This window comes from Vanellus vanellus (assembly GCF_965231255.1).
Source record: "Vanellus vanellus genome assembly, chromosome: 18".
Classification (NCBI taxonomy): domain Eukaryota; kingdom Metazoa; phylum Chordata; class Aves; order Charadriiformes; family Charadriidae; genus Vanellus; species Vanellus vanellus.
This window is the reverse complement of record NC_138923.1, coordinates 1,773,825-1,799,385: the sequence shown is the minus strand read 5'-3', so window position 1 is coordinate 1,799,385 and position 25,561 is coordinate 1,773,825. Positions and strand designations below refer to the sequence as shown.

The 25,561-nt window shown below is 54.3% G+C and overlaps 1 protein-coding gene across 1 annotated transcript in view; it reads left to right on the top strand.

Annotated features, from left to right (window-relative positions):
- Positions 1 to 25,561, top strand: part of RGS3 (regulator of G protein signaling 3) — a gene marked incomplete at its 5' end in the record, with an annotated part of 87,010 nt that overhangs the window by 8,345 nt on the left and 53,104 nt on the right. The window contains 13 exons of the mRNA XM_082492825.1: positions 4,457 to 4,507; positions 6,815 to 6,873; positions 7,574 to 7,668; positions 8,552 to 8,620; positions 9,410 to 9,470; positions 11,395 to 11,485; positions 12,172 to 12,239; positions 16,385 to 16,490; positions 17,199 to 17,304; positions 17,593 to 17,932; positions 18,397 to 18,436; positions 23,138 to 23,328; positions 24,896 to 24,979. Of these exons, the coding sequence (XP_082348951.1) occupies positions 4,457 to 4,507; positions 6,815 to 6,873; positions 7,574 to 7,668; positions 8,552 to 8,620; positions 9,410 to 9,470; positions 11,395 to 11,485; positions 12,172 to 12,239; positions 16,385 to 16,490; positions 17,199 to 17,304; positions 17,593 to 17,932; positions 18,397 to 18,436; positions 23,138 to 23,328; positions 24,896 to 24,979 (1,361 nt within the window). The remainder of the gene's footprint in view (positions 1 to 4,456; positions 4,508 to 6,814; positions 6,874 to 7,573; positions 7,669 to 8,551; positions 8,621 to 9,409; positions 9,471 to 11,394; positions 11,486 to 12,171; positions 12,240 to 16,384; positions 16,491 to 17,198; positions 17,305 to 17,592; positions 17,933 to 18,396; positions 18,437 to 23,137; positions 23,329 to 24,895; positions 24,980 to 25,561) is intronic.

The following is a 25,561-nucleotide window of genomic DNA, read 5'->3' as shown; positions in this document are numbered from 1 at the left end:
CACCAGCTCAGGCTGGATCATCTCTTTCCGACAGCAGCTTCCCTCTCCGATCCCGGCCCTGTACAAGCACTGGAATTGCCAGCGAGTGCTTCCCCGGCAGGAGCAGGCTGGGACCCCTCTGGGGTCGGGCGGGCTGGCTGGGGCGTGCGATTTGTGCCTTCGTGTGCTTTGGAGACACTTGGGAGCAAATGCATCAAGAGAGAAATATCATCTGCTCCTTATGGGAAGGAGAGGACCTTTCCCACCGATACTCCCAAATAATTTCTGCTAGGGGCCAGTTTGTGGTACTTCTGAAAAAGGCAAAACTGCCGATTTTCTCCCTGCTCTTGTCTCTTTGGTGCTGGTGTAGCCTGTGACACAAGGGCCACGGGCACTGTCCCTGCACCAGCAGCAGCAGTAAAGCACACGATGCACGAGGCCATGGTCCTGTCTGACCCCATCCTTCATCGTGCAGAAGCCTTGTCCCCATGTGCTGCCCTGGGAGCTGAGCGGCCCCAGCCGGCCCCAGCCCAGCGCTGGGCGTAGAGCTTCCTCCCCCCGAATTACCCAGCACAAAAGCTTCCTTTCTCCTCCCCAGGGCCCATTCATTACTGGGCTGACTCCTCGTCATGCTTGGTTAGACCGGGGCATTTTGCTTTCGTGTTGTAACGGTTGTTACATGCTAATAGTGGAAGAGCGAGAGGGTTCCCACAGCATCAGAGATCTGGAGATAGCAGAAGGGTTAAAGCCGTGGTCCAAAAGGCTGGGGTGGTGTGGTGAAACTAGGGGACGATATTCTCACTGTTGTAAATCAGTATTGACTTCAATAGAGCTGTCCCGATCTGCCCCACCTGGTTCTGGTCTTTACTTTCTCGCCCTGCTCTCACTTGCGCATGTGTCTGTGCACACACAGACGCGCATTTCCACGTGTGCACACGTGCGCTCTCAAACATGCGGATGCACACGGGTGTGAGCTAAAGAGAGATTTGAAAATTTTCTGTCAATGTATTTTTGAGTGAAAAATGAGATACGAGTTCTCTGAATTCTTTCAGGTTAAACAATCCCATAAGATATCCTCACCCCAGCAAACCTATGCCCTTGGGTACGTCTTTTGCAAAATGAAACGTTGGTTTTTAATCTGAAAGATGCTGAGGTGTCTGTAAATGACGTTTACAAGTTTATTTTGTTTGTGGTGTTTTGTAAGCTGCAAAACAAGTGAAAATGGGATATTTTGCTTTGGACTGAATGAGATGATGCTTTCAATCTTTTGATTCTTCGAGAGCATTGGGAAATGTTTAAGTTTGGGTTGATGCAGAACAATGACACAGATTGCAGACCGTGCATCCCCCTCCAAATCCACACGTCCTGTCCTGGGAGCCCTCTTGGGAAGGCGTTCAGAGGGGCAGAGCTCTCCGTGCCGGAGCGGGGCCAGCGAGCCGGGGGCTGGCAGCCCGCTGCGTGCCCCAGCGGCGCCTCACCTAGACCCTGGCAAATGCCGTCGGCCGAGTCTTCGTGCCAGTCCGAGTACTGTGGGTGGGTTTTTAGGGCTGATGCAGAGTTGCGAGTGCATGGGAAGGCGAGCGTGTAGCTGTAAGTGAGCCGGCCGAGCAGAGCGGCCGCCCTGGGACCTGTGCCCTTGCTCAGCAGGGGTTCGCACGCGTGGCTCTCCCAGGCGCCTGTGGCCGCTTGGGGTTTCAATGCTGGGAATCGGTTGCTGGCAGACAGGTCCAGGCAGTGCTGAAAATCACAAATTGCAGCTCCAGATAAGAAGTGGGAGCTCAGGGATCTGGCACGAGCGTTTCAAAAGGCAGTGGGAACTTCAGGTTGGGTTTGGAGCTGTGTAGGAGCTGGATTTTATTCTCAGCTGTGCTGAAGGGCCCTCACCTATGTGCAGAGCAGGCTGGGAGCAGTGTGTTCTACTGCGGTTGTAGACACTGTGTTTTTATGGGGTGACTTGAAAGAGTCAAGAGTCAAGCCCCAACTGAAAGAGTTGGGGTTGTTCAGCCTGGAGAAGAGAAGGCTCTGGGGAGATCTTATTGCGACCTACCAGTCCCTAAAGGGGCTCCAGGAGAGCTGGGGAGGGACTTTTTACTCGGGCATGAAGCGATAGGATGAGGGGGAATGGCTTCAAACTGGAAGAGGGAAGAAGTTTTTCACTGTGAGGGTGGTGCGGCACTGGGACGGGTTGCCCAGAGAGGTTGTTGAGGCCCCATTCCTGGAGGTGTTCAAGGTCAGGCTGGACATGGCCTTGGGCAACCTGGTCTAGTGGGAGGTGTCCCTGCCTATGGCAGCGGGGTTGGAACTCGATGATCTTCAAGGTCCCTTCCAACCTAAACCATTCTATGATTCTATGACTTTGCCTGTTGCCAGCCAAAGGTGTGTTTGAGAAGCTCCTTCCTTCCTTCTTTCTTTAGAAATAATCCTCCCATCCTGTCCTCTGCAGAGGGGTTTCTGGATTCAGACGCTTGCCTGATCACCCCTGGCCTTTGCACTTGGGTTTCAGCTGACCCTGTCCCAAGTAGACAAGCTCATGAACACTGAGGTTGGATCTGCCCATGTAGTCCACACTGAGAACAATTCCCCAGGAGGATCTTCAGGCTGAGCTGAGTTACTGCGGTCTGCTTCCTGTGGAACCCTGGTCTGACACTTCCCTGGCTCAATCCGTCCAGCTCCGTGTCCTCCCTTCCTCTCTCACCTTAGGTAGCTTAAAAGGTACTGGTGGGTAGAAACGCCCGCTGGGCTGCTGTCTTGTACAGGTGGACTCTGCAGCACCCGTGAGGGACTGCTGAGTCCCATGGTGAGCTCTTACTGCTGTGCTCTGCCAGTCCACACGGGGAGAAGTCTTCTCCTTAAAGGCTGTCTGTGGAATCAGTTAGGTACTGAGTCCTCCTTTAACAAGTCAGATCAATCTCCTGCTCCGAGAAAGATGCCGTCATTCACTCCAGGCACCAGATCTTGGCACTTTGAGCTCTCTTCTGTTGTGCTCTGTCCCATTGAGGGGCAGAAGCGGATGCCCCTGTGCTCTTATTCAGAGCTGATCTTTTGGCCTGTTAATGACTGTTGGAACCGTCTGCCTTTGATCTCTTGACCGTGCTCCTTGCTCTGCTCATGATGGTGGTGGGCAGCAGGTCCTCTGCAAGGCTTGGCAGGCCGGGCAGCGGTGAGCTGGGCACCCAAGGCAGGCAGGTTCTGCCTCCTGGCTTGGTGGATGGCTGTGGGTAAGCCAGTGCATCGCGAGCAAGGGGGATCTCCATCCAGATCTGCTCGAAAGTCATGTAGCTCCTCAAGGCTCTACCACCACCTCCTCAGCCAGAAGCTCTTGGTGCTGCTGTGCAGGGAGCCAGGCACTTCCCTGGTGGTGCTGCCTCACTGGGAGCCAGGAGTCCCGCTTGGTCCCAGCCCCCCCGGGGCTCTGCAGCACAGCGATTGCAGGATGGTGGAGCGCTGCTCTTCCATGGGGGTTGGCTGCTCCTGGCCCTGTTGGCCACCTGACAATTATTCAGTGTCAAAACACATGACTGAAAGCATTCTTGTTTAATCCTAGATTAAAACAAGTATTGACTCCTGGTTTTAGGAGATTACCTGTCTGCTCACCAGCCTGTACTGTCTGGGATCCCCGGGAGATGCAGGAGGCTGCGATGTGGGAGCTTTTGCCATGCTTTGATTCGGGGGGGCTGGGTTTGTGCTGTGAGCAGTGCTGCATTAGTCCTTATCACTGCGTCTTCTCGATGGTGCCAGCGATAATGAACTGTTGTTGGACGTGACAGTCAGCGAAGGGATTTTTAAGGCTTTCCCGTTTCCCCAGAAGCACCCTGGAGAGATGAGGCATGTGCAGTAGGGCAAGCAGGGAGAAGGCACGTGTGGAGTGAGGTCCAGCAGCAGCGGATGGATGAACCCAGGTTAGTGCCATGGCCCAGGGTCCCCCAGCGGAGCCAGCCTTGGCTGACCCTGTGCCGGCATGTTCCTGCCACCAAAGGCACCGGTTGTCCTTGGCCTTCGTCCAGGCCGTCTGCAGCGTGGCCCACTGCCACCTTCTGCGGGGGTGACAGCCGCTTCCACAGGAGCTCAGGGGAGAGGCAAAGGGGAAGTTGAATCTGGGCTGGAGGGAGGATTTGAGCACGCCGCATCCCTCTGTTAAAAAAGGGCTAATTCATCCCACGGCGACTGTTTCATCTTGGTGCTCCCACTTCCCCTCTGCCATGGGCTCGTGCCTTCTGCCAACGGAGTTTACTGTGCACTGAGAAAAAAGTATTCAAATTTTTCCTGGAATGTTTTTGCGTCTGGAGCCGTAAGACTTTCTTGGTTGCAGAAGATGTTTCTTCCCACCCCTTTCCCCTTGGCTCCCTGAGCGAAGCCCCCATGCCCAGGGGTGGGGAAGCAGGATGGGTTTGGCGCCATGCAGACCTCGGAGCGTGGGGTCCCTCGGGTGGTGTGCGTACTCTGCTTCCTTCACCATCTCTCCTCTCCTTTCCTCCAGGCCAGCTGAAGCTGTCCATCGAGGTGCAGGGCCGGGTCCTGGTGCTGCACGGTGAGTATCTCCCTGGGGCGTAATGGCGAGGTGGCTGCAGAGCCACGGTGGGTTAGTGATGGGGACAGCACTTCCATGCCCTTTCTTCAAGCTCTTTGGAGCTTCACGGCAGCTATCGGGAACAACTCTGTGGTAGAGCAGCATGACTCTTGAGGGGGCTCTTTGATTTAGGGGCCAAACCAAAATTTCTGGAGACGTTCGTTTCTGGGTGGCCACGTGTGTTTTGCATCCACCTATATCATTTTTTTTTCTTTAACTCCTTGTGAAGAGAAAACGGGCAAATATAATTTGGAAAAGAAAAATTTGGAATGCTTTGTCTCCACTGAAACATCTTTTATGTCGGCCAAAGCCATTTGCCAGGATTTCCAAATTGTTCCATTACCTCCGAATGCTGCATTTTTTTTTAACACCAGCAGTGTTAAAACCACAAACAACAAAAGTATTTCACCTGGTTGAGGCTGGGGTTGCTGTCCCTCAAGCCATGGCATGTCCCACTGGGGACAAGAGATGCTTTTCTTTCTCTGGGGACTGCTGGGTACCGGTGCAGGAGGGCGATGCAGCACCTGGGACACGAGCTCCATCGCAGCCATAGGGCAGGTCCCAGGGAACTGCGTCACTGCAGTTTTAATGGTGTTCGTTAGAAAGACCAATGAGAGATCAGAACTAGCTCTTTTCTTTAGGAAAAACCTGTCTGGAGACACTTTGGGGGGGGGGGGGGGGGGGCTTAGGATTGCTCCTGCAGTGAAGGATGTGTGTGTCCTGGTCTCCTAGCGCAGAGCTCTGCCAGGGGCACATCAGAGCTTCATGATAAGTAAAAGGTTAAAGAATCAAGGAAAAAGCCAAGAGTTTGAAATGGTCGGTGTAAAAATTTCTTCCCTGTGAGCAGACCCAGCTCATTGTACCCTGGATTTGGGCTGACAGGGTGACAGGGGAAAGCAGGGTCCTGGGACAACCAGTGCCCTTGGGGGTGGCTATGCCTTGGCGGGGAAGGCACCCCCATCCCAGACACCTCCGTGGCAGGGCGGGAGGGGATGGAAGAGGCTTTCTCTTGAGCAACATCCCACCTTACAGCCCAGCCTCTCCCTTGCCTGGATGGAGTGAAATGGGGGCAGAGGATGACCTGAGCCTGGTGAGGCTGTAGGGACTGCCCAGCCCCTGTTCTTCTCCACTCGGCAGCCGTGAGAGCTTGCTGCCCTTTTCCGGCTGTGCAGGCAAGCTTTGTAAAGAAGCAACAGCAGGAAAATATGTTGGTTTCTTATTTTTTTTTTTTCCTCTCCCTCCAAGCTGCGTGTGGCTCTGAGGGTCTGGCACAGGCTTTACCCCAAATCCCTCCATCTGGAGCAGCCCCGGCATGAGCTGGGTGCGAGTCACTGTCTCGATCTGATGCTGCCTCCAAAAGAGGGTCTGGGAGGAGGGAAGTGGTCCAGCAAAGAGGCAAAGGAGACTCATGGTCTGGGACCTGACATCCTGCTGCACATGCCGGATGCTCCGGGTGCTCGGTGGGGGCAGAAGGAGGCTGGGTGATGTGGGGTGATCCCTCTTACTTTTTCATTCGCCACCCCAATGTCTTTAAAACCCAAAGCAGGTCTGGCTGGAGGAGGAAGCGCTTGATACAGCCTGTCCTGGAGCAGCCTTGCAAACTGCTCCGTGAAACACCAGAGGGTCCTGCAGAACCCCTTTCCCCTTGTGCCACTGGGGTTTCTGTCGGGCTGACCATGTTTATTAGGAGCACATATCTGTCTCTGACAAAGGCAAAGTCACTGCTGCCTTACCGGGCTCATTAGGAGGGAGCTTAGCCTTGTTCCGCCAGCCCGTCCTGGACTACTCAGACTCTGCTGCACGTCTATTGCCTCCAGGCACGCGGCTGGGAAACGCAGGGTTCCCAAATGTCAGCAGCAGTGCAATGCTGTGTCCCCGCTGGCGGGGCTGCCATCAGGATGTGGCCGTTGATATTTAACTTGATGATACATTTGGCTCCGGGGCAGGGAGCCCAAAGCTGTGTGAAGTCAGGCAAACGAAATGCAATTTGCCATCCGGATGCTGAACTGCATCTGCCGCCAACCTCACCCCCAGATGCTTGTATTTATAGCACGGGTGTATATTATAGAAAAAATACAATAAAACCCTTCACCTGTTTATGGGTGCCCAGTGAGACCAGGCTGCTGGGGAGGTGTGCGCAGGATCCGGTCAGGGTCGGAGACGGGTTCATCCTGACCAGGAGGGAGCACCCCATGGAGCAGAGTGCTGCGGCGTAGGAAGATGCCTTCTGTGCTGCTTTGGAGCTTGACCGTTTCATTTCTTTTCCAGTCATGGAAGCAAAAGGTCTGATGGGAAAGGAGTGCCGGACATGCGACTCCTACGTGAAGGTCGGTCCTCCTGGGGCTCTGCTCGGGGAACTTGGTGCTTTCTTGGGGTTTTGGGGTTGGCTCCTCTAAGCATGCTCCAAGCTGCCTGTCCCTTCCCTTTCCTCCTCTGTCCTGCTCTGGCTGAGCATGCATAAGGGTGCAGAGAGGTGTATAGTCTCTTGCCCAGCGCTGGAGGGCTCACTGGTCTTGTTGGCATGGTGCCTGCATGGAGCCAGAAAAGCGGAGGACAGGACCCTGCTAAGGGCTGGGTCAACCGTTCATTGCAAGAGCATCCCACTGGGTGCCCAAGGGCTGGCGGGGATAAGTGTTTGGCCAGCACGATGTGGCTCTGGACTCTCCTGGAGGTCACCTTGGCAGGCTGCTCCCACCATGGTGCGCACAGTGCAGGAAGCATCTCCCCTACGAGGGGGCTGCAAGTCAGAGACCGGCCAGCAACGTTTGTGTACATCAGTCCTTCATTCTTCTACTGTTTTCCTTCCCTCCCCTGCCCTGAGGAGTTTTTTGTAACGCAATTACTTGACACCCACAGGGTAAAGCGATCTAAACCACCCGTTAACACAGGCTCAGCTGGATGTTTGAGGCTTAGCCATCCATAAAAGTGGCTGTGCCGGTCTCCTGCCCCCGCAGCGGCAGGGCGGGCAGCTGTGTGCCAGCGCTTGCTTTGAGAGTGCTAACACGCTGCTTGTTTTCCTCTGCAAAGATGTCGATCATGCCAGATGCTGACTGGAAATGCAGGCAAAAGACGAAGACTGTGCCAGACAGCAAAAACCCTGTCTTCCACGAGCACTTTCTTTTGTGAGTATGATGGGGCAGCGGTAGCACTGACCCATCTGTCAGCGCCGTGTTCACACTGCGCAGCGGGGGACCCACGTGGCTGCTGTCCTGGGGTACCCTCTTGAAGCCAAAACCTCGCGTTTGCTTTTGCATTAGGATCTATAATAAATGTGCATCACGCATGAACAGGTCTGCTGCCGAGATGAGGAGTGACAGACATTATTCTGCTGTTTTTTATAGCCGAAATGCCTTGAACTTTCGGGCAGAGCTCTGCGGAGGCTCACAAAGCTGTCAGCACACAGCATGGCAGCGGCGCTCCCGCACGCTTGGACTTTCTTGCTGGGCAGGAGTTGGGTAAACACACTCCGTTTCCTAGACCTTACACCTGCAATAGTATGGGCATCGGTGTGAATGAGGCAGGTAAAAGGATTTCCTATAGCTACGGCATGTCTCTGTATGGGAAAGGAGCTGTACGGCTCGTTGTGTTTCGGTGGAGCTTGTCATTGCCAGCGAACCAGTCTGTGTCCGACCTCTGTCCCCACGCAGCATTTCATCTGGCGCAGAGTGGTTGTTTCAGAGCATGAACTGTGGCATGTTCCATGCGTTTACCCTTTGATGTTGGATGTGTGTCTTTCTGCAAAATTTTCTTCCCCTTAAACCACCTGAGCGGTGTCTCCGTTGCCTGCCCAGGAGAGGTGACGTCCCTTTGCGGCTGTCTGTCAGGAACGAGTGAATTAGTGCAAGAGTGGCTTGTCTGAGGAGGTTACCATCTGGGGGGACGCTGCAGTGCTCCGTGCAGAGAACGGAGGAGAAGACCTGGCTCTGAGGAGGGCAAGGGGTCTCTCTTGCTGAGTGCTGCTGGGGAAGGTTGGTGCTCACGAGCTGTCCCCTCTACTTGTTACAGCCCAGTGCAAGAGGAGGATGAACAGAAACGTCTCCTGGTCACAGTCTGGAACCGAGAGAGAAATTCCAGGTAAGGGGTTGCCAGCCTGCTGTACGATCTCTTTCAAATGGACCTGGCGTGGCAGCAGACCTGCCATCCGCTCTGGCCACCCCACGTGAGCTCCACCGGTGCCCCTGGCCTCGAGGGCTGTCTCTGACATCAAGGCTGCCCCGCACAAAGGCTGCGGGTTGGTGAAGTGGGGGGAGCTGAGCAGCGGGGCTGGGACCGGGACCTGCTGGTGGGGTCATTCTCATGGGCAACCCGTGCTGGTGAGCACCACGCTGCGTGCAGGCTGGCGGAGAAGAAATCCTGCCCTTGCTGCTCGCTGTCGGCGTTGCTGCTGCTTGGTAGCCATCAGCTGGACCAGCGTTTAGAGCTCCTGCAGCCACTCACGCCTGCGCCACTGGCTGAAGCCAAGCGGGGCTGAAGCCAGGCTGTGGGCTGGGGACCTTCCCTGCCCCTGGGGACAACGCGGTGGGGAGGAAAGTCCAGCAGCAAGGGGGTCTGGCACCTCATAGGCTGTGCTGCCCGCTCAGGCAAGTGGCCTCTGCCTCCTCGGCCAAGCTCCTGCCAGTTTTAGGTGGGCTGGAGGTGACTGGGATGCTTCAACCCAGCTCCTCCTTGCCCCTGCTGCAGCTGAGCCGTGTGGTTACACCACGCTTGCTCAAAGCGTGGAGAGGTAGGCACATCCTGGGCACTGCCTGGCTCCTGGCATGGGCAGGGACGTTTGCGAGGTCCCCGCAAAAGGGTGTTTGGGGGGAGCTGGTCCCCGGGGAGTTTTTGACAAGTGTGTGCTGATGGTCTCTGACTCTCCCGCAGACAGAGCGAACTGATCGGCTGCATGAGCTTTGGCGTGAAGTCCCTCCTGACCCTGGACAAGGTACCTCTGCGCCGGAGCGCAGCGCGCGGGACTTGGTCCTGACCCTCACAGGTCGGTGGGTGGATGTAGTGCACCCTTGGGGCAGGAGCAGGTTTCTCCCACCGCAGGACAAAGATGCTTTCAAGGTCCCCTGGTCCCATTCCCAGTATGGATGGCCGCTGTGAGTCTGGTGTTGGTGTGCCTGCTGGAGGCAGGGATGGAGAGGCTGTTAGAGGAGGGATCCTCGGAGAGGGGACCGTCACTCCGTTCTGCAGAGACACAGAGAGAATAGCATCAATTAGGGGTGCAGAGAGGTGGCCCCAGCGAGTGCTGCCCACCCTGCCTGGGGGATAGGAGATGGGGCAGCCTCGCTCAGCCTGCCGGTGTGTGTCACAACTGACACGTGGCCGAGTGGGTGCCATGGTTGGGGACGCACTCCTCTGAGGAGGAGTCTGCCTCATTCCCTGTGCTCAGCAGCCAGGTCTTCACCTGCTGAGGCAGTGGTGGGGAGAGAGCGAATGCGGAGGTTCGGGGCTATTCCTGGAGGCAGTGGAACTGCCGGGTTGTCTCTGTGCTGGAATTCCTGTCCCTACTGCCGTGGATTTGGTCACGGTACTGCTGCCCCAGCCTGGCTGCTGCTCGGTAATACAGCTTTCCCATCAGCTGGGTTTGCCTTCCTAAAGAAGCCTGCAAGGCTGCTGCTGTAAATGACTCCCGCCGACCCACTAAAACGTGGAAATATTTCATCCTAGTTGCCAGTGGTTAGGGATTTCATCCCTAGACAGCCCTGGTCAGGTATCGGCACATCAGAGTATCTCGGCAAGCTGGAAGGGGTTTGTGAAAGTGTTAATACATCACCTGAGGAGTGGAAATTTACTCCCCAGCAAGAGGTTAAAAAGCAGCTATTTATGGCAATGACCTGAGAAGAGGGTAAGAGGTAGCTTGAGTGTGGCATCCTCTGTAATTTGGACAAGTGAGATGCTGCTTTTTTTTTTTTCTTTTTTTATAACAGTGATGACAATTAGGCAGAGCTGCTCTAAACTGCAGCTCTCCCCAGGAAGAGCCTCTGCTCTGCTCATATTTGGCCTCTCCAGAGATGTCCCCTCCTTGTCAGATTTTGGCAGTGAGTTTCACAAGGTATTGCTGCGTGCAGGCAGGATGAAGTGTCCACATGTGCAGCACCCACGCGCAGCATCCTACTCTGGCAGGGATGGGAGGAGGTGGTGGCATGTGGTCCTCCGGGGACCTCAGCTGGAGCAGAGATGAGCTGGCCCTGTCTCCTGGGTGCTGCATGATGCTGCTGGATATCCCCCCTCTCCTCAGTTTCCTCACTGTGGGTTTAAAGCACTCACTTTTAAACAACCTCTTTCCTCTGGCCTCTGGGACCATGGTTCCTGCAGCCCCGTCTGACTACTGGGCTTGGTCCAGGATGGGTGATCCCTTTGGCTTCCACTGGCTGCCCGGGGAGCAATGGGAGACAGCGGTGGCTCCCTGGGAGAGAGGTGAGGGATCGCCAGCATAGGTATGGGACGAGGGCAAAGGGAGCCCCGTTGAGGAGCACCCAGCACTGCTGAAGGCAGGTTTGGGCATCCTCCTCTGGCGATAAGGCTGGAGCTGCATCCTCCTTCCGAGACTGCCGGGTGCTGCAAACAAGATATGGACGGATTTACTGGAGACTGGCTGTTTTCTTGCACCCTGTCTCCCTCTAAAAGTGTGGAAGCTCATTAATGCAGTCATGCTTGGTCCCTTCTTGCAGGGGGGATGGGACTGTAGCTGTTACTTTATCCTAAGAGAAGGTCTCCAGGCTGTGCCTCTGTGTGCAAGCATGCCTGGGCATGGCACCGCTCCTGCAGTGGGACCCCTCTGGGGCTGCGGGCAGCCAGGCTGAGTTAAACAGGGGCTGAGTACCTGCCCCTGCATCGACAGCTTCTCTCCTCCCACCCAGGAGATCAGCGGCTGGTACTATCTCCTCGGGGAGGACCTGGGCAGGACCAAGCACCTGAAGGTGGCCATGCGGCGGCTGAAGCAGAGCAGAGGTGTGTCTCCCCACTGGGATGTCCCAGGGAGTGTTGGCAAAGTCTGGAAAGAGGGGTCAACCTTGTGTCTGTCCCCGTCCTGGCATGGAGCAGCCCCCAGCCCCATGGCCACCTCTGCCCCCACAAGCACTTCTCAGCCCTGTGATGCTCAGTGGGCACCAGGATCCCAAAATACCGGTGTGGGGGAGATCCTGGCTGGTTTATCAGGGTCTACACAGGCACTGAGTTCTCCCCTTCAACCCTTGCTTCTGCTTACCTGTGGCTGTCTGGGGCTCTGTGGGGACCCCAACATTGCAGCCACGTCTCTCCCTCTTGCTGCGCCTGTCATCATGCCGATTCCGGCCTCTCGGACTCCGGGCTGATCCCATGGCCAGACTCTGGTTCCTGGGGTCTGTGCAGGATGGTGGGGAGCTTTTCCTCCTGCCTTGGTCTTGCTGTGCTGCCAGGGCATGTGGAGGAGGACGGGTTGGCACAGCGCAGGGGGAGACAGCAGTGCCTCTTCCAGATGTGCAGCCACCCCACAGCTGCTGCCGTGCAGGGCTGCCCCAGCCTGGAGGAGATGTGCCCACGACATGTAAAGGTCTTATATATAGTGTGTAGATGCAGTGTGGAGGGAAAGGGATTGTCAGGAGACCTGTGCTGTTGGGCTGATATGGCCTTTCCTTTTTTTTTTTTTTTTTTTTTAGAGCCGATGCCTGTAAGTCAGGGTGCGGTGCAGGAAAGCCAGGATGCTGCGACCATGAAGCAGCTGAAGGTGGGTACGACGGGGCTATGACCCACAAGGGGTGTGAAGATGTGGGACTGGCAGCGGAGCCTGCATGGGGTGGTTTCAAACGAGCCAGGGGACAGAGTATTAGTGAGGGTGATGCTCAGGTGGGAGCTGTGTCACTCTCCCTGTCAACACCGTGGCTTTTATAGGCAATTAGTTATCCCCAGTTGAGTATCAATTGGTGGAGGTGGGTGATGTGGGTAGTCGCCCTACACTCGCTTCCCGTTGCCATACAGGGACCTCCTGTTTATTTAATATCTTGCCACGGAGACAAAGCACCCGCCATTGACTGGGAGCAATGGGGACTGGGAGTGATGGGGATGGGACTGGCCGGCTGCCTGCCACACAGCATCACACCCTGGCCGTCTCCACGTCTCCGTAGACGGGTGCGTCTGCTCCCCTCCTCCTTTCAGGGCTGTTTGCTCTGGGAAGGGAAAGGCCCATGGTGGAGCCTCGATGATTTATAGGAAAGGCAAGGATGGGAAATGGGAACACAAACACATGGCTTGCGTCGGAAATTGGGCTCAGCCGACCCTGTGATTTATCTGTGCCGAATTCCGCTTTGCTGCTTCCCTCAGCTGCATTTTCAGTTATTTGTTTTAAAGCATAGGATTGAGCAAGGCAAACAAAGCCAGCGCCCCTCTCCTCCCTTCCTCTCCGGCAGTCGCCACTGACTTGAAAGATGGTGGCTGGGAAGGAAGACCGATCCTCCTTCCAGCTCCAGCCTGGCGGCGCGGTGGGCTGGGACAATGCTGCCGGAGCGGCCGCGGGCAGTGCCTCCAATGGCTCTGCCATGCTGCTGGGTCCCCTGGGAGCGCTGGGGCTCCCTCCCAGCCTCCCCTGGCCCTGCCACCCAGCTGCCGTGCAGGGGAGCCCGGGGTTTGGGTTCCCTCGAGCCTTTCCTCTCCTTTCCATCCCCGTGTAGGAGTGTGGAAGGTGCTTTTTTCTCCATTGCGTCTCCAAGGGGCTGTGCGGCGGCGCTGGCAGTCGGGGCTGCACGGTGCAGGCTCGCCGAGTCCCGCTTTGCGCCCTGCTGCCGGCTGGGTTAAGAGCTTCTCTTTGTCTTTCATTCCAAAATTACACCACGGGTGCAATTCAGTTGACCTCTCTGCTTCCCCCTCCGTGACTCTGTGAGCACAAAGCGTCGGGACGTGTGTATCCTCTGGGTCTGTGCTTTCAAAAACAAACTCTGCTTTTTCTTTTTTTTTTTTTTTTTCTTAAGAAAAACTCTCTCATCCTTTATGAGTGTAACGAGTGCAAGGCGTCTTTTTAATGAAGTGAAGCTCGCACAGCCGGTGCCTGTGAAACGCCGCTTAAACATCCTCCAAGTGTTTGTGAGAACGTTGCAATAACAAAGTGCTCCGTGCGGCCGAAGAATGCCGCGGGAACAAAAGCCACATCAACAGAGCAGGGACTAGGGAATACTAAATAGTTGACAGGAATTTTAATATAAAACCCTCTCTCTTCCTTGTCAGTTAGGGTTTTCAGGAAGCCCTCTGGCTTATCGTAAAGCGGCATACAGCACAGACAGGGGCTGGGGAGGTGAAAGGTGGCTTCCTGCCATTCTTCTCTGGAGCTGGGTTCCCATGGGCGGTCATGCCAGTTTGACTGTGGTTTGTTCCACGCTCGTGTGATACAAGGAGATCGGGATTACGGCTGCTTCGGGGGACTGCATTTTCATGGGCTAACGGCGAGTTTAGGGTTTGCCAGCCATGAACCGCTTCAATGGACTCTGCAAGGTGTGCTCGGAGCGGAGATACAGACAGGTCTGTATCTCCCGGGGAGGGGGGGGAGCAAAAAACTATCTGTGTGCCAGCATGTGTGTGCGCGTCGCTGCAAGTCTCGGTGAAGTTTACGAGTGTCTGTGGGCTTTCTTGTCGTTTCTGGTCTACGCGTGTGCTGTTTGTAGGGTGTTGATTTGCTATCGTTATCATTTGTAAACGATAATATTGGGAATATAAGGAAAGCATCTTCAGAGAGGTGTCTCTGGCGGATCTCTGCCCGTTGCTGCGGTGTGTAAATGTGGATAGAGGGGGAGCGTTTACTGTGTAACTTGCGGGTGGCACGCCGAGGGTGAAAGCGCTAAGCTGTGATGTGATGTCTCAATTTGCCACTCGTTGGAGGAGCGGCAGGCAGGGCGGGCAGCTAAGTCTCTGCCAAGCTGCTACTGTCTCTTTTTAAAACTGTTTTAATGTGAATGTATTTGGGAATCGAGTGTTGCTTGAAGCTGCTTCATGAGAAGCAGATCGCTGTGCTCTGTGAAAGCTGGTGCGGGTTCTCTTGGACCCGCTCGGTGTGCGACGGCGGGTGCTGGTTTTGCTTGTGCAGGTCCCGGTCTCCTGCACTTTCGAACACGATTTCCCCTCCGTGGTCTGGATTGGGGCTCCCGGCTCATGCTCAGCTTTTCTCTGCGCTCCTGTGCTGATCCGTCCTGTTGCGCTAAAGCTGTGGTGGGGCACGGTAGATCCTGGGAATCACGCAAAGAACCAGCTTAACTGAAAATGCCCACTTCTTATCAGGGCTATAGCGACCATCTCACGCAGGGAGGCTTCTCTGCTTTGTATTAATGACAACTGACTGCGATTTGTGTCTTAGACCGTAATTTTGACAATTTCTTCTGCGTTTTTTGACTAAGTTATGGGTACAGTGAGCCTCCGCAGTGCTGGAGACTCTCACCACCTTGCCACCTGCCTTCCAGCTTATGTCAGACGTTCGTATTTCTGAGTTCTGTACTCGGCGGCAAAAATGGATGTTCGGCTCCCTGTGATGGCCATGGCGGTGGGAGCGGGGGAAAGTGAACCATCAGCAGGGAGAAGCTGCTGTTTAATGGCTCAGGGAAGGTGTCTCCGCTGGCGGTGGACGAGAGAGCCAGCTCAGGGAGGAGTGGGAGACTTCTCGGCACGGTGGAGACTTTGGGCTGGGGAGTGACTGTGGAGTCTCCATGGCAGGAGAGATGCTGGGCTGGTTCCCGAGATGCCAATGGTAACACTTCTGCAGAACTCAGCTCCCCTACGCTTTGTATTTGAGATGTGAGGTTGGTTTGAAGGTGCAGAGCCACCAGTAGCCTCCTCCACTGTTTGAAGATCCAACAAACTCCAGAGAGGAAAATACTCAGCGTAGTGGGATGGGACCTACTTTTTGATCCTGCCAAGGAAAGACAGTTTCTCTTTTGAAGCCTGATTTTATGCTGAGCAATCAAGCGGGGACAAGGTGCAGAGAAATGAAAGCTCACTGTGTTTGCCCTCCCGTGGTAAAGGAGCGAGGAACCAGTTCCCCTCCTTGGCAGCTTCTGCTGAATTCTTCGTCTTCTCTCTGACTGTTTGTTCTCAAAATAATACAGGTCAGATGTTGGATTTTTTCTTTCCTTTTCTCTGTCAGTAAAACAAGGATCTTGACAAACGTCTTAGGGGGTAATCAGGTATTTACAGGAACTGTCATGCTGGGCTGCTGCTGGAAGCCAACATCAAAAAATAAATATCATTTTATTAATAAGCTCAATGCTTCTTGAATCAGGAGGAGAAACGAGCCTAAATCAATACAGCATCCATCCTCTCCAAACTCAGCGAGAGAAAACATACTCACCCCAGCTAATGGGGTGATGCACGCAGAGCCCGCTCCAGCGCAGATGCCTGGCAGGCAGGAGCGTGCTGGTCCTCGCGGCTTCCTCCGGAGCAGAGGAGTGCTGCTATTTCTGTATTACCAACTGGAAATGAAGCATTTAAGTGACTTGCTTAGAGAAGCCGTGTTAGGAATCGGTGTCAGAGCCAGACTGCCGGGTTTTCCTCCCTAATGGCTTATCAGACCTTTCCTTGCACTTGCAAGAGTCATGAGTGGAGACTTGTGTATGCTCAATAAACACTCGTATTGTGACATTCCTCTCTGTTGATCCTCCGCTCGATTTTTGCATTGCTTTTCAGCACCTTTTCCACCCCACTTTGGCTGCAGCAAGGGAGAGACCCATTGTCCGTGGGGTTCATAGAGTGACGGCGTTCACCGTGACGGTTCCTTTGGGCTCTGCGACTGCTGCCAGAAATGCGGTGTGCCCGCACGTCCAAAGGCTGTGGGGCAGTGTGTGGGTGAAAGGGGGGATGCTCGCTCATCATATGTAGTAGCTGCTTTCCCACATAACAGGCGACTCCGGTGTCTCTCTTCAGATTACAATCCCTCGAGGAAGCGATGGGTTTGGCTTCACAATCTGCTGCGACTCCCCAGTCCGTGTGCAGGCAGTGGACTCCGGTAAGAGATCAGATCATTTGTATCCCTCTTGATTTGAATGCATGGCTCTGCTCCTGTTTTGCTTCCCAGAGCATGTTGTGATTCAGAAGCTCCCATGCCTTGCGGGGCTCTGGTTACCTCCGAGAAACTTCATTTAATGAATTTTCTGTTGCCTTTAAGGAGGTCTGAGGCCACCAGGTTAGTGCTGTGTCACTATTTTGGCAGTGTGGTGCAGTAATTTTTAGAGATTTTGTTCCCTTCCCTCTCCAACCTGAGAGCTGTGCGGCTGGTTGGGAGACCTACGGAAAGCATCCGGGGGAAGGTGTCAGACAGGGGCGCAGAGGGAAGCAGGATCACAGGAGCCCTCAGTTGCCTGAGTATATCCTCTTGGTGTGGATCTGCAGGATGGACTTGGCGTCTCTGTTGTAGCCGGGTGCTCCCCACTGCACACCAGGAAACACGGGAAGTTCGTGTGATAGCTCCGAGAACATTTATGACTTTGTTCCAGGCGCTGTGTGCGTGCGTGCCTGTTGGAAGGTGAAGCTCCGGGCTGGCTGGCCCCGCTTTGTTTTCAGGTGTGGGTGTTAGAGGAAACAGACTGGGTTTGGAGGAGTGAGCGATGCAAACTGTGAAGCTATTTGGGTGTCTCCTAGCCCCAGGGCTTCTCCTCCTCCTCATACTCCCAGCTCTGTCTGGCAGGTGACTGGCATTTGTCTCTTCTCTCCGTAGGTGGCCCGGCAGAAAAGGCAGGTCTGCAGCAGCTTGACACCGTGCTGCAGCTGAACGAGCAGCCGGTGGAGCACTGGAAATGTGTAGAGCTGGCACACGAAATCCGGTGAGTATTCACCCAAAGCATCGGTGCAGGGCGCTGGGAGAGATGGTTTGAGGGAGCCCAGGGCAGCGGGAGCTTTGAGCGGCTACAGGAAGGGGAAGGCTTTGAGGGATGCAGAAGACTGGGACAGGATTCTTTGGAGTAGAAGAAGAAAGGATGCAGGGGCTGGGGAGGGCAGGGCAGGGGCATTAGGGGGAGGAAGGACCGCAGGGTTTATGGCTGTCTGCATGCTGCGGGGTGCCTCACTCCCTACCGCTCCGTCTCTGAGTTGCCCCACGCCGTCTCTTTCAGGAACTGTCCCACTGAGATCATACTGCTGGTCTGGAGGCTCGTCCCGCAGGTCAAGTCAGGACACGAAGGCATGATCCGCAGATCATCCTGCAAGTCTGCCTACGACCTCCAGTCACCACCCAACAAGCGGGAAAAGAACAGCACCATGCCTCCGCGGCCCGAGCAGCGCCGGAGCTGCCACGTACTGTATGATGGGAGCGACGGGCTGGTGCTGAACAGCTGGGAGAGGTACACGGAGATCGGCAAGCGGAGCCCCAGCACCATGCCACCCCTGTCCCGGGTCCCCTCTGCTGCGGACCAGAACTACATCATCTTAGCGCCTTTGAACCCAGGGAGCCAGGTAGGGCTGCTTTCCAACCCCGCGCTCAAGGTGCTGCCTGTGGCTGGTGGCTGTGCTTGCTGGATCCTCTCTTGGGCCGTGCTTCAGTCTTATCGAGCATCATCTCTAAATGTTTGCGAGAGCGTGTGCCATTTTTACAAGCCAGACCTGTGTCCCTTGGTGGAGCTTTCACCGTTTTCCTAAAACACTTACCACTAGAACGGTAGAGCTGGGGTGAACGACCTGCTGCCTCTTGCCGGGGCTCGCTCAAGGGGTGAGGATATGGGAAGTCTTTCTACTGCGCAGACCACAGTGCAAGTCATTGCTCTTATTTTCTGCTGGCAACAGGGCAAAAATGATTTTTCACCACTCTGGAGTGCTTTGGCTTTGCTGGGTCTGGCACGCTAAAATTTGCAGTTGGTTGTTGTAAAGTCTCTCTCAAACCTCCTTCAGTGACCGTGTCCTTTCTGGGTTGTGTCTTACAGCTGCTGAGACCTGTCTATCAGGAGAACAACGCTACTGTGGGTAAGTTGCCGATGTGCTGAAAACGCTGCTCAGAGCACCTGGCAGAGCTAAACACGGTCTTTCTAGTACTACGAATCCCTGCCCTTAGCCCTGCCGTGCTGCGAGCGAGTCCCTCGTGTTTTGAAGACAGTGGCGGAAGCCTGGGGCTTTTGGGTGGTATAATCTTGCTGCTCTCTGCATCAAACATAAAAGCAAGACCCCTACCCCCAAGCCCAGAGGAGAGCACAACTGCTGTCACTGGATGAGCCTCGTGGTGAGAAGGTCTCTGTAGGAGCTCAGAGTGGCTGAAGAAGGGAGGCTGGTGGCAGGGACTTTCCATCAGGAGCATGATAAAAGCATAAAGTGTGAAAGTGCTGAACAGTGGTGTTGTGGCAGTTCCCCAGATGTGTTTTGGGCCTCTCTGTGACATGTTTAGCTTCTCATGCGTGATGCCTTGCTGGGGGTGCTAATACTGTGGCCCCTGCTTGGAGTTTCGTTTTATTACTAAGGGAGTAATGGGCGCAAACTTGACCACAGGAAGTTCCATCTCAACCTGAGGAGGACCTTCTCTCCTGTGCGGGCGGCAGAGCACTGGCACAGCTGCCCAGAGAGGGGGGGGGAGGAGTCTCCCACTCTGGAGCCATCCCAAACCCGCCTGGACGTGTCCTGTGCTGCTGCTGGAGGTGCCACTGCTCTGGCGGCGGGTGGGACTGGGGGAGCTCCAGAGGGCCCTTCCAACCCTCACCAGTCTGGGATGCTGTGAGTGAGGATGGCCATGGCTCAGATTTGTACAGACATGAGTGCAGGAGGAAGTGCCAGGTTTGGGGAATACTCATTTCCTGGGCTGCTACGAGGTCTCTGGCAGTCTCTGGACCAGCTCTGCTCAAAACCCCTTTGAAGTATAAAATCACTTTCTGCAAGGGGTATGCTTGGTGTTCCTGGAGAACCGGGCAGGGATGGGCTTGCAGGAAGAGCGGGGTGAGGTGTGCAGCACTGCACGAATCCTGGGCTGCGAGAGGGGGAGCAGAGACTGACGCAAGGTCTCCCTGAACTAGATGTCAACAGGCGACTGTCATTTCAGGTGGGAAACTGGGGGACAGAAACAACCCACGAACGATGATGAGTCCTGGAGATACTCCCTCGAGTGTTCCCTGCGCGCTGTTTGTGGAACTTGCAGTTGCAATTTTCTGCACGCCCAGCTCCACGCAGAGCCACCTCTTGCCAGTTCATTGATTCGGGAGCTTTGGGAGGCCACACTCGCACCCTGCTCTGTTAGGATGCCCTTAGGATGAGCTGTGTGTCTGTAGAGGAGCTGACCCCCCAGGCACGATCTTGCAGGACTGTCATTACCGCAGCAGTCCCTCCCCAGCGCGGGCACAGCTATCGGCACAATTTCCAGCTAGAAAGTGTTTGTGCTGCCTGTAAAGATGGGACAGTGTCCGTAGAAGGCCAAGTGTGGGGCTGGCAAAGCGGTGGTGGGGATGCAGGAGGGGGAGCAGCGCGGGTGTGAGGCCCCTGTGCCGGGGATGCTCCCAGCTCTGCAGCCGGAAGACTTTCCCGCAGCTCAACTGCGGGGGATGTTTTGTTCCGCGGATAACTGCAACTCTTTCCTGCCGTTTGCGGATCCTGTGAAGAGATGAGCTGGACCACGGGGACTTGTTCTTACAGCAGGGTGGAATTTGGAAGGATTGGGCTGCTTCCCATAGCGATTTTTAGCGATTGTTTTCAGTTTATCTTAAGTCCTCAGAGGGGAGAGTGCAGTAGTTAACCGGAGCGGTGATTAAACGTGGTGGTGCGGAGCTGCCCACCGGTCCCACAGTGACAGGAGCTCGTGCTTCGGGCAGGCTGGGTGCCTTTCTGTGCCAGCGTGCGGAAAACAGGACTTGTGCAGCTGATCAATTCCTCTGATAAAATGAGGTGATTTAGGGATAAGAGGGAAAGCAGATCCTGAACGGCCCAGACAGATTTTATCTGACCTGCGTTGAGCGTCTCTTGTGTTTTGATTTTATCTGGCAGCGCAACCGTGAAAAAGGGAAAAGGGAAAATGTCAGGGTTATTGCATTTAGAGGTAGAAACAGCCTTTTAGGTCACGAGGGCCCCCCCCCTGCAAAGGCAGGCTGTTACAGCAAGCGGTAAACAGCAGGTCTGGATTGCCGGCAGAGCACGGTCTGGCTCCGCTGGCCTTTATCTGAAAGTAAATGTGCCATTTCCTAATACTTAATGGAATATGTAATGTTGGGTAGGTTTGTATATTTGCTTTGGACGAGACCTTATCTGCTCTGAGCCATGTTCAGAAGTGTTTTGGCTCATTTCTGCTTGGGAAGGTTACGGGTATCCGTTACAGTGCAAAGGCAGAAGCCACTGTGCAGAGAGCTGCAGCGGTGGGAGCAGAACGCCGGGGGCTGGAGGGAGGGACGCTGCGGGGTCTCCGCTGGGACACCCCTCTAGCGGGGGGCTGCAGCAGGGTTTGCTCATACGTGTTCCTGAGACGGCGCTAACGCTCCTGTTTCTCACCTGGATATGTTAAAATCCAAGCGGGGAGGTCCGCCTGCTGGACCCCAGCTCGTTTAGTTCATGGGCTTCAGGGGGAAGGGAGAAAATACTTCACTTCTTCAGTGGGGCTTCTTTTGAAGAAGGCATGAACTTTTGGTTAGAGACATTCAGCGCCTGTTGGAGTCGTTGCCTGCAAGTTTTAGGACAGAGCGCAGGTTGCTGGTGCCCAGCGGGATGTGGTCTGGGGTTAAGGGCTCCTGGGAAACGTGAACCTGTCCCACCTTCTGTCCCCAGCCCGGTAGGTGCTGCTGCTGCTGGGGCGGGAGTTTGCATATGGCGGGAGAGATGTGCACCGTGGGCCTGGGGACATTGGGTGGCCAAAACTGTATGTCACCAGAGAACACCGAGGCCCTTGTGCCTAATGGATTAGTGTCACTAATGGGAAATATTTCACAGCTGCTCCCCGCTCGGCGGCCGTGCGGTCCCAGCACACCTGAGAGCGGAGCAGCCCAGAGGGCAGCAGCTCCTTTCTGGTCCTGGTCCTGTGTGTTGGTCTCATCCCAGCTCCGCATGATGGCTCTGGGGAGGAGGATGCCTAAAGCCATCCTTAGCACTGCTGCCTCCAACAGATCACCCACCAAACCACCGAGCTGCTCACAGCCAGTTGTGCCTACGGGCAACCGGGTCCCTGCAGTCTGTGGTGTTCTCGCCTCGTTGCATCGCTGCTGAGAAAATGATAGTTTCTATCCGGGCAGAGCATCCTCGGAGCACCCCACGTCCCGTGCCTGTGCTCGCGAGACAAAATGCCGGTGGGAGCTTGCTGGATGGGAGGAAGAGGCTGAGAAATCCCATATAGCAGCAATTGCCCAGCAATAGGGGAAGGAAGGACTCCACCCACACAGCAGTAGCAGGGAACAATGGTAATTGTTGGTAATTATCAATAATACTTTTAATCACAGGATTATCAATTCCATTAGAGATTCCGTCCCTGGTTTGACATGCCACCTAATGTCTCCTGGCCCCTACTGATGCAGACTGGCAGGTGTGGAGGGGCTGCAGGAGCTGGTGTTGGCTTTTTTGGGAAAAGTCATAGCTCTGCTCGAGCAGCAGAGGTGGGAGGCTGCAAAGGAAAGCTGCTGCGCGATCCCTCCTGTGAAAGAGGATAACGGCTCGCTGCGATGAAGAGGGACAGAGCGAAAAAACAGTCAGGCTGCAAGGACTTTTTCCCAGCGCCGAAATGTAATGCTGAAAAACAGTGAATGATGTATAAAGGATGAGATAATGCTTTATAAATACACCCCCGTGTCTGAGTAACCATCACATCCCTGGGAGCAATTTGGAAAGGCAAGGATTGATCCCATGTGCATGAATGTGTTTATCGCTTCTGTCCCTTTCTCTGACACCTCCAATCTTAGTATCTTCTAAAAACTGTGATTAGCCCATCACCCAGCGCCCCATGACATGAAATTCCTGCACTTTGCTAACTCCCATGCCCAGAATCCAGAGCAGGCAGGACTTGTGTGGATAAAAAAAGTGCCAAGGTTTAAATTCCCAGTGGTTTTTTTTTTTTTGCTCCCACCCTGAGTTAGTCACAGATGGTTTTCCTTTCCCTGGAAAGGAAAGGGTTCAGTGGTGCGGGCTGGTATTCCTCAATGGTGGGAACCTCCTTGGTGCTCCTGTGAGTCAAGAATGCCCGTGTAAAGTCATGTTTGGGGTTGTTGTGTATTTCTTATTTCATGCTTTCAGTACTGCATAGGGAGGTGCATATAATGGTACCACATCTCTTCCTCCAAAGTACTGTATTCACAAATTGCGCAGAAGGCAGCGTGCGCCCGAGCAGAGGCAAGACGTGCTGGCCTGCAGCTGAGCTTGCTGTGACTTCCTTGGGTCATCGTTTGTACGTACATAGATGTGTTTGTGCCGCTGGTGCGATCTGTCTCAGTCCTTTGGTCCAGCAAGCGAGCAGCTCTTGATTGAGCAGAAATGTCAAGGGACATCTCATTTTGCATTAGGAAAAATGAAGTCAGTGCTGTTATTTCATGAATCCTTGGGAAATTTTGATAGCAGAGTGACGAATGTCCCTGCAGCTTTTGGCTCCAGCTATTCCTCTCAGGCTTTACGTGCCCTCCTCCAGCCTGCAAGAGCAGGAGCCGAGCCCGCAGCGTGTGGCGGCTCTGCGGGAGCTCTCTTCTGATTCTGTGCTTCTTTCTGCTTCCTCTCTCGGTCCAGGAAATGCGTGTAAAGGGAAATCGCACATGGGCTCTGGGAGAAAATCCAGGCTGATGAAGACTGTGCAGACGATGAAGAGCTACGGGAACTACCAGAACTGTACCATAGTGAGGCCACACATCCCGCACTCCAGCTACGGCACCTACGTGACGCTGGCTCCCAAAGTGCTGGTGTTCCCCGTCTTTGTGCAGGTAAGTGCGGCTGGAAGCGAGGTGTTGTGGATCTAAAGCGGTCAGTGCCCGGCGCAGGAGGCTGCGTCAGAGCTTGCCGCTGTAGGTTGGGTCCAGGCTGTCACGCAAGGTGGATATATTTCCCCGCAGTATATACCATGAATGCATGGATCCCCTGGATGTACTCTGTTGGAGTTTCTTTTCCCTTTTGAGCTTTCAAATCTGGTCCTTGGGTGTTTGCTCGAGTCGGGAGAAGGTATCCCAGCTTCTGGGCTTCAGCAAGCAACTTCACATAATCAAAGATCAATATGGGTTCTTCCTGTTGGTTCTTTGTGCTGTTAATTACAGTGTGCAAACAAAGGATTTTTTAGTTTAGCTGGTGGCCAGCAGTAAAATCATGGACAAGGATCCAAAGCAGTAACGGCTCGACAGAGGATATTCTTGCTCCCCAGTTCCATAAATGATTTTCTTAAAATTTAGCCCTGAAATGGAGGTAGTAGCTCTAACTACCTCTGTTTTCCATTTTGTCCTTCATATGGCCAGAACCCCGGAAAACCTCATCTGATCCTGTACATTTAAGTACATTACTGATGAATACTTTCATCTCTGAGGCTGTGGGGAACCATCCCCCCTCCCCTGCTAGCAGCAATGACACTGTCATGTCAGCTCAGACTTCCTTTGGGCTCAAACCCACGATCCGTGTTGTCCGTCACTCTGGCCTGAGCCAGCGGACTGCCTGGGGGCAAATGCGGTGCTGGGCCGGTGCTGGGGGACAGGCTTATGCTCACCTCCGTCCTCCCCGATGGCACCCGGGTGGCCGCTCACGTTGGCGCCGTAACACGTTAGCACTGGTTATGGACTGGTTATGGACACAGGTTGCCTTTTGGTAGGAACCCAACAGGCACTTCTGCCTCTTTACTCCCCAAACTTGTGTCTTGGATTGAGTCTGGGGTGTTTCTGCCACTTCAGGAACTGGTTTTTATGCTTCGCGCTGTCTCCCGCTGCCCCCGCGCGCCTGCTGGCCGTGCTGCCCGGGGGGATCCTCCTGGGCTGGTTTGGCAGGATTTGTCCTGCAGTCGGGACAACTGAACCTGTCCCGTTCTTCTCCAGCGTTAAACAGAGAAGGCGCTGAGCGCGCAGCGTGGCCTGAGAAAGGGCGGCCTTCTCAAAGCTGCTTTAACTTGCTGCGAGAGTAATCCATAAAATCATGTAGCAAATATTCTTGTCTGAGGGACGTGAGAACTTAACGTGCCACCGTTGTGGTTGTGTTTCCTGCTAAAAAGCGCCCATGAGCTCTGCGCAACAGTTAACGTACAAAGAGGCGGGCGGCTGATTTGTCTTTTTATAGATGGGTCTGATGTAGGTGTTAAGTGTGAGACTTCGCCGTGTAGCCGGACTGCAGGCTTTCTGCCCTCTTGACCGCAGCGTGAGGTGGCTTCTCCCTCGATGAGTTACAGCTTCAAGCAAAGACAAAGTGGGTTTGGTGGGTGGAAAGTTTTTCTGGCAAACCACACTTCCAGTGGAAGGTTTGACTGTTTCTTTTTTTTTCTTTATTTTTTTTTTTTTTTTTTCCCCTTTTCTAACGTAGCCTCTAGATCTTTGCAACCCAGCCCGGACTCTGCTTCTGTCAGAGGAGCTGCTTCTTCACGAGAGCAGAAGCAGGACTATACAGGTAAGACCCTTTCCATGATCTCTGAGCTTTCTAAACATGCTCTTCTGCAGTCTTTACGTAGTAGATTGAGGAGGGAAATGTTTCAATGTGCAGTACTTACATTAACATACGATATTTGGAAAAAAAACTTGTCATCAGCTTATCATGGGATAAACCGAATACCAAAACTCTTCTCTGCTGGAAATCAACTTTTTCTCTTGTCTTCCTTCATGCTCACAAAGAAGAAACTGTGCATGGCAAATGCACGCCGGTCCCAGCCCGGCAGTTGAGGCCACCGGCAGACTCGGAAAGAGGGAGTTTAAGAATATTTTGTGCCGGGTTAGAGGACTAGACAGAGAACTTGTTACCGGGGTTTTCAGAAATTCAGTTCCTGAAACAGGTCACATGCCTCGTCCAAATTCCTCTCTTTTTTCTAACTTCAGCTTCTTCTCTGCAATGTTATCAGGGGGCTGTTTAAAAAAATCTGGGGAAACAGCTAAGCTTTGGCTACATGCTGAACCTGTGTATGTGACAACTTTCAACATCCAAACTGGCCGAGTGTGGACGTGTCGGTTACATTTGCTGCTGGCTTCACTTGCATCC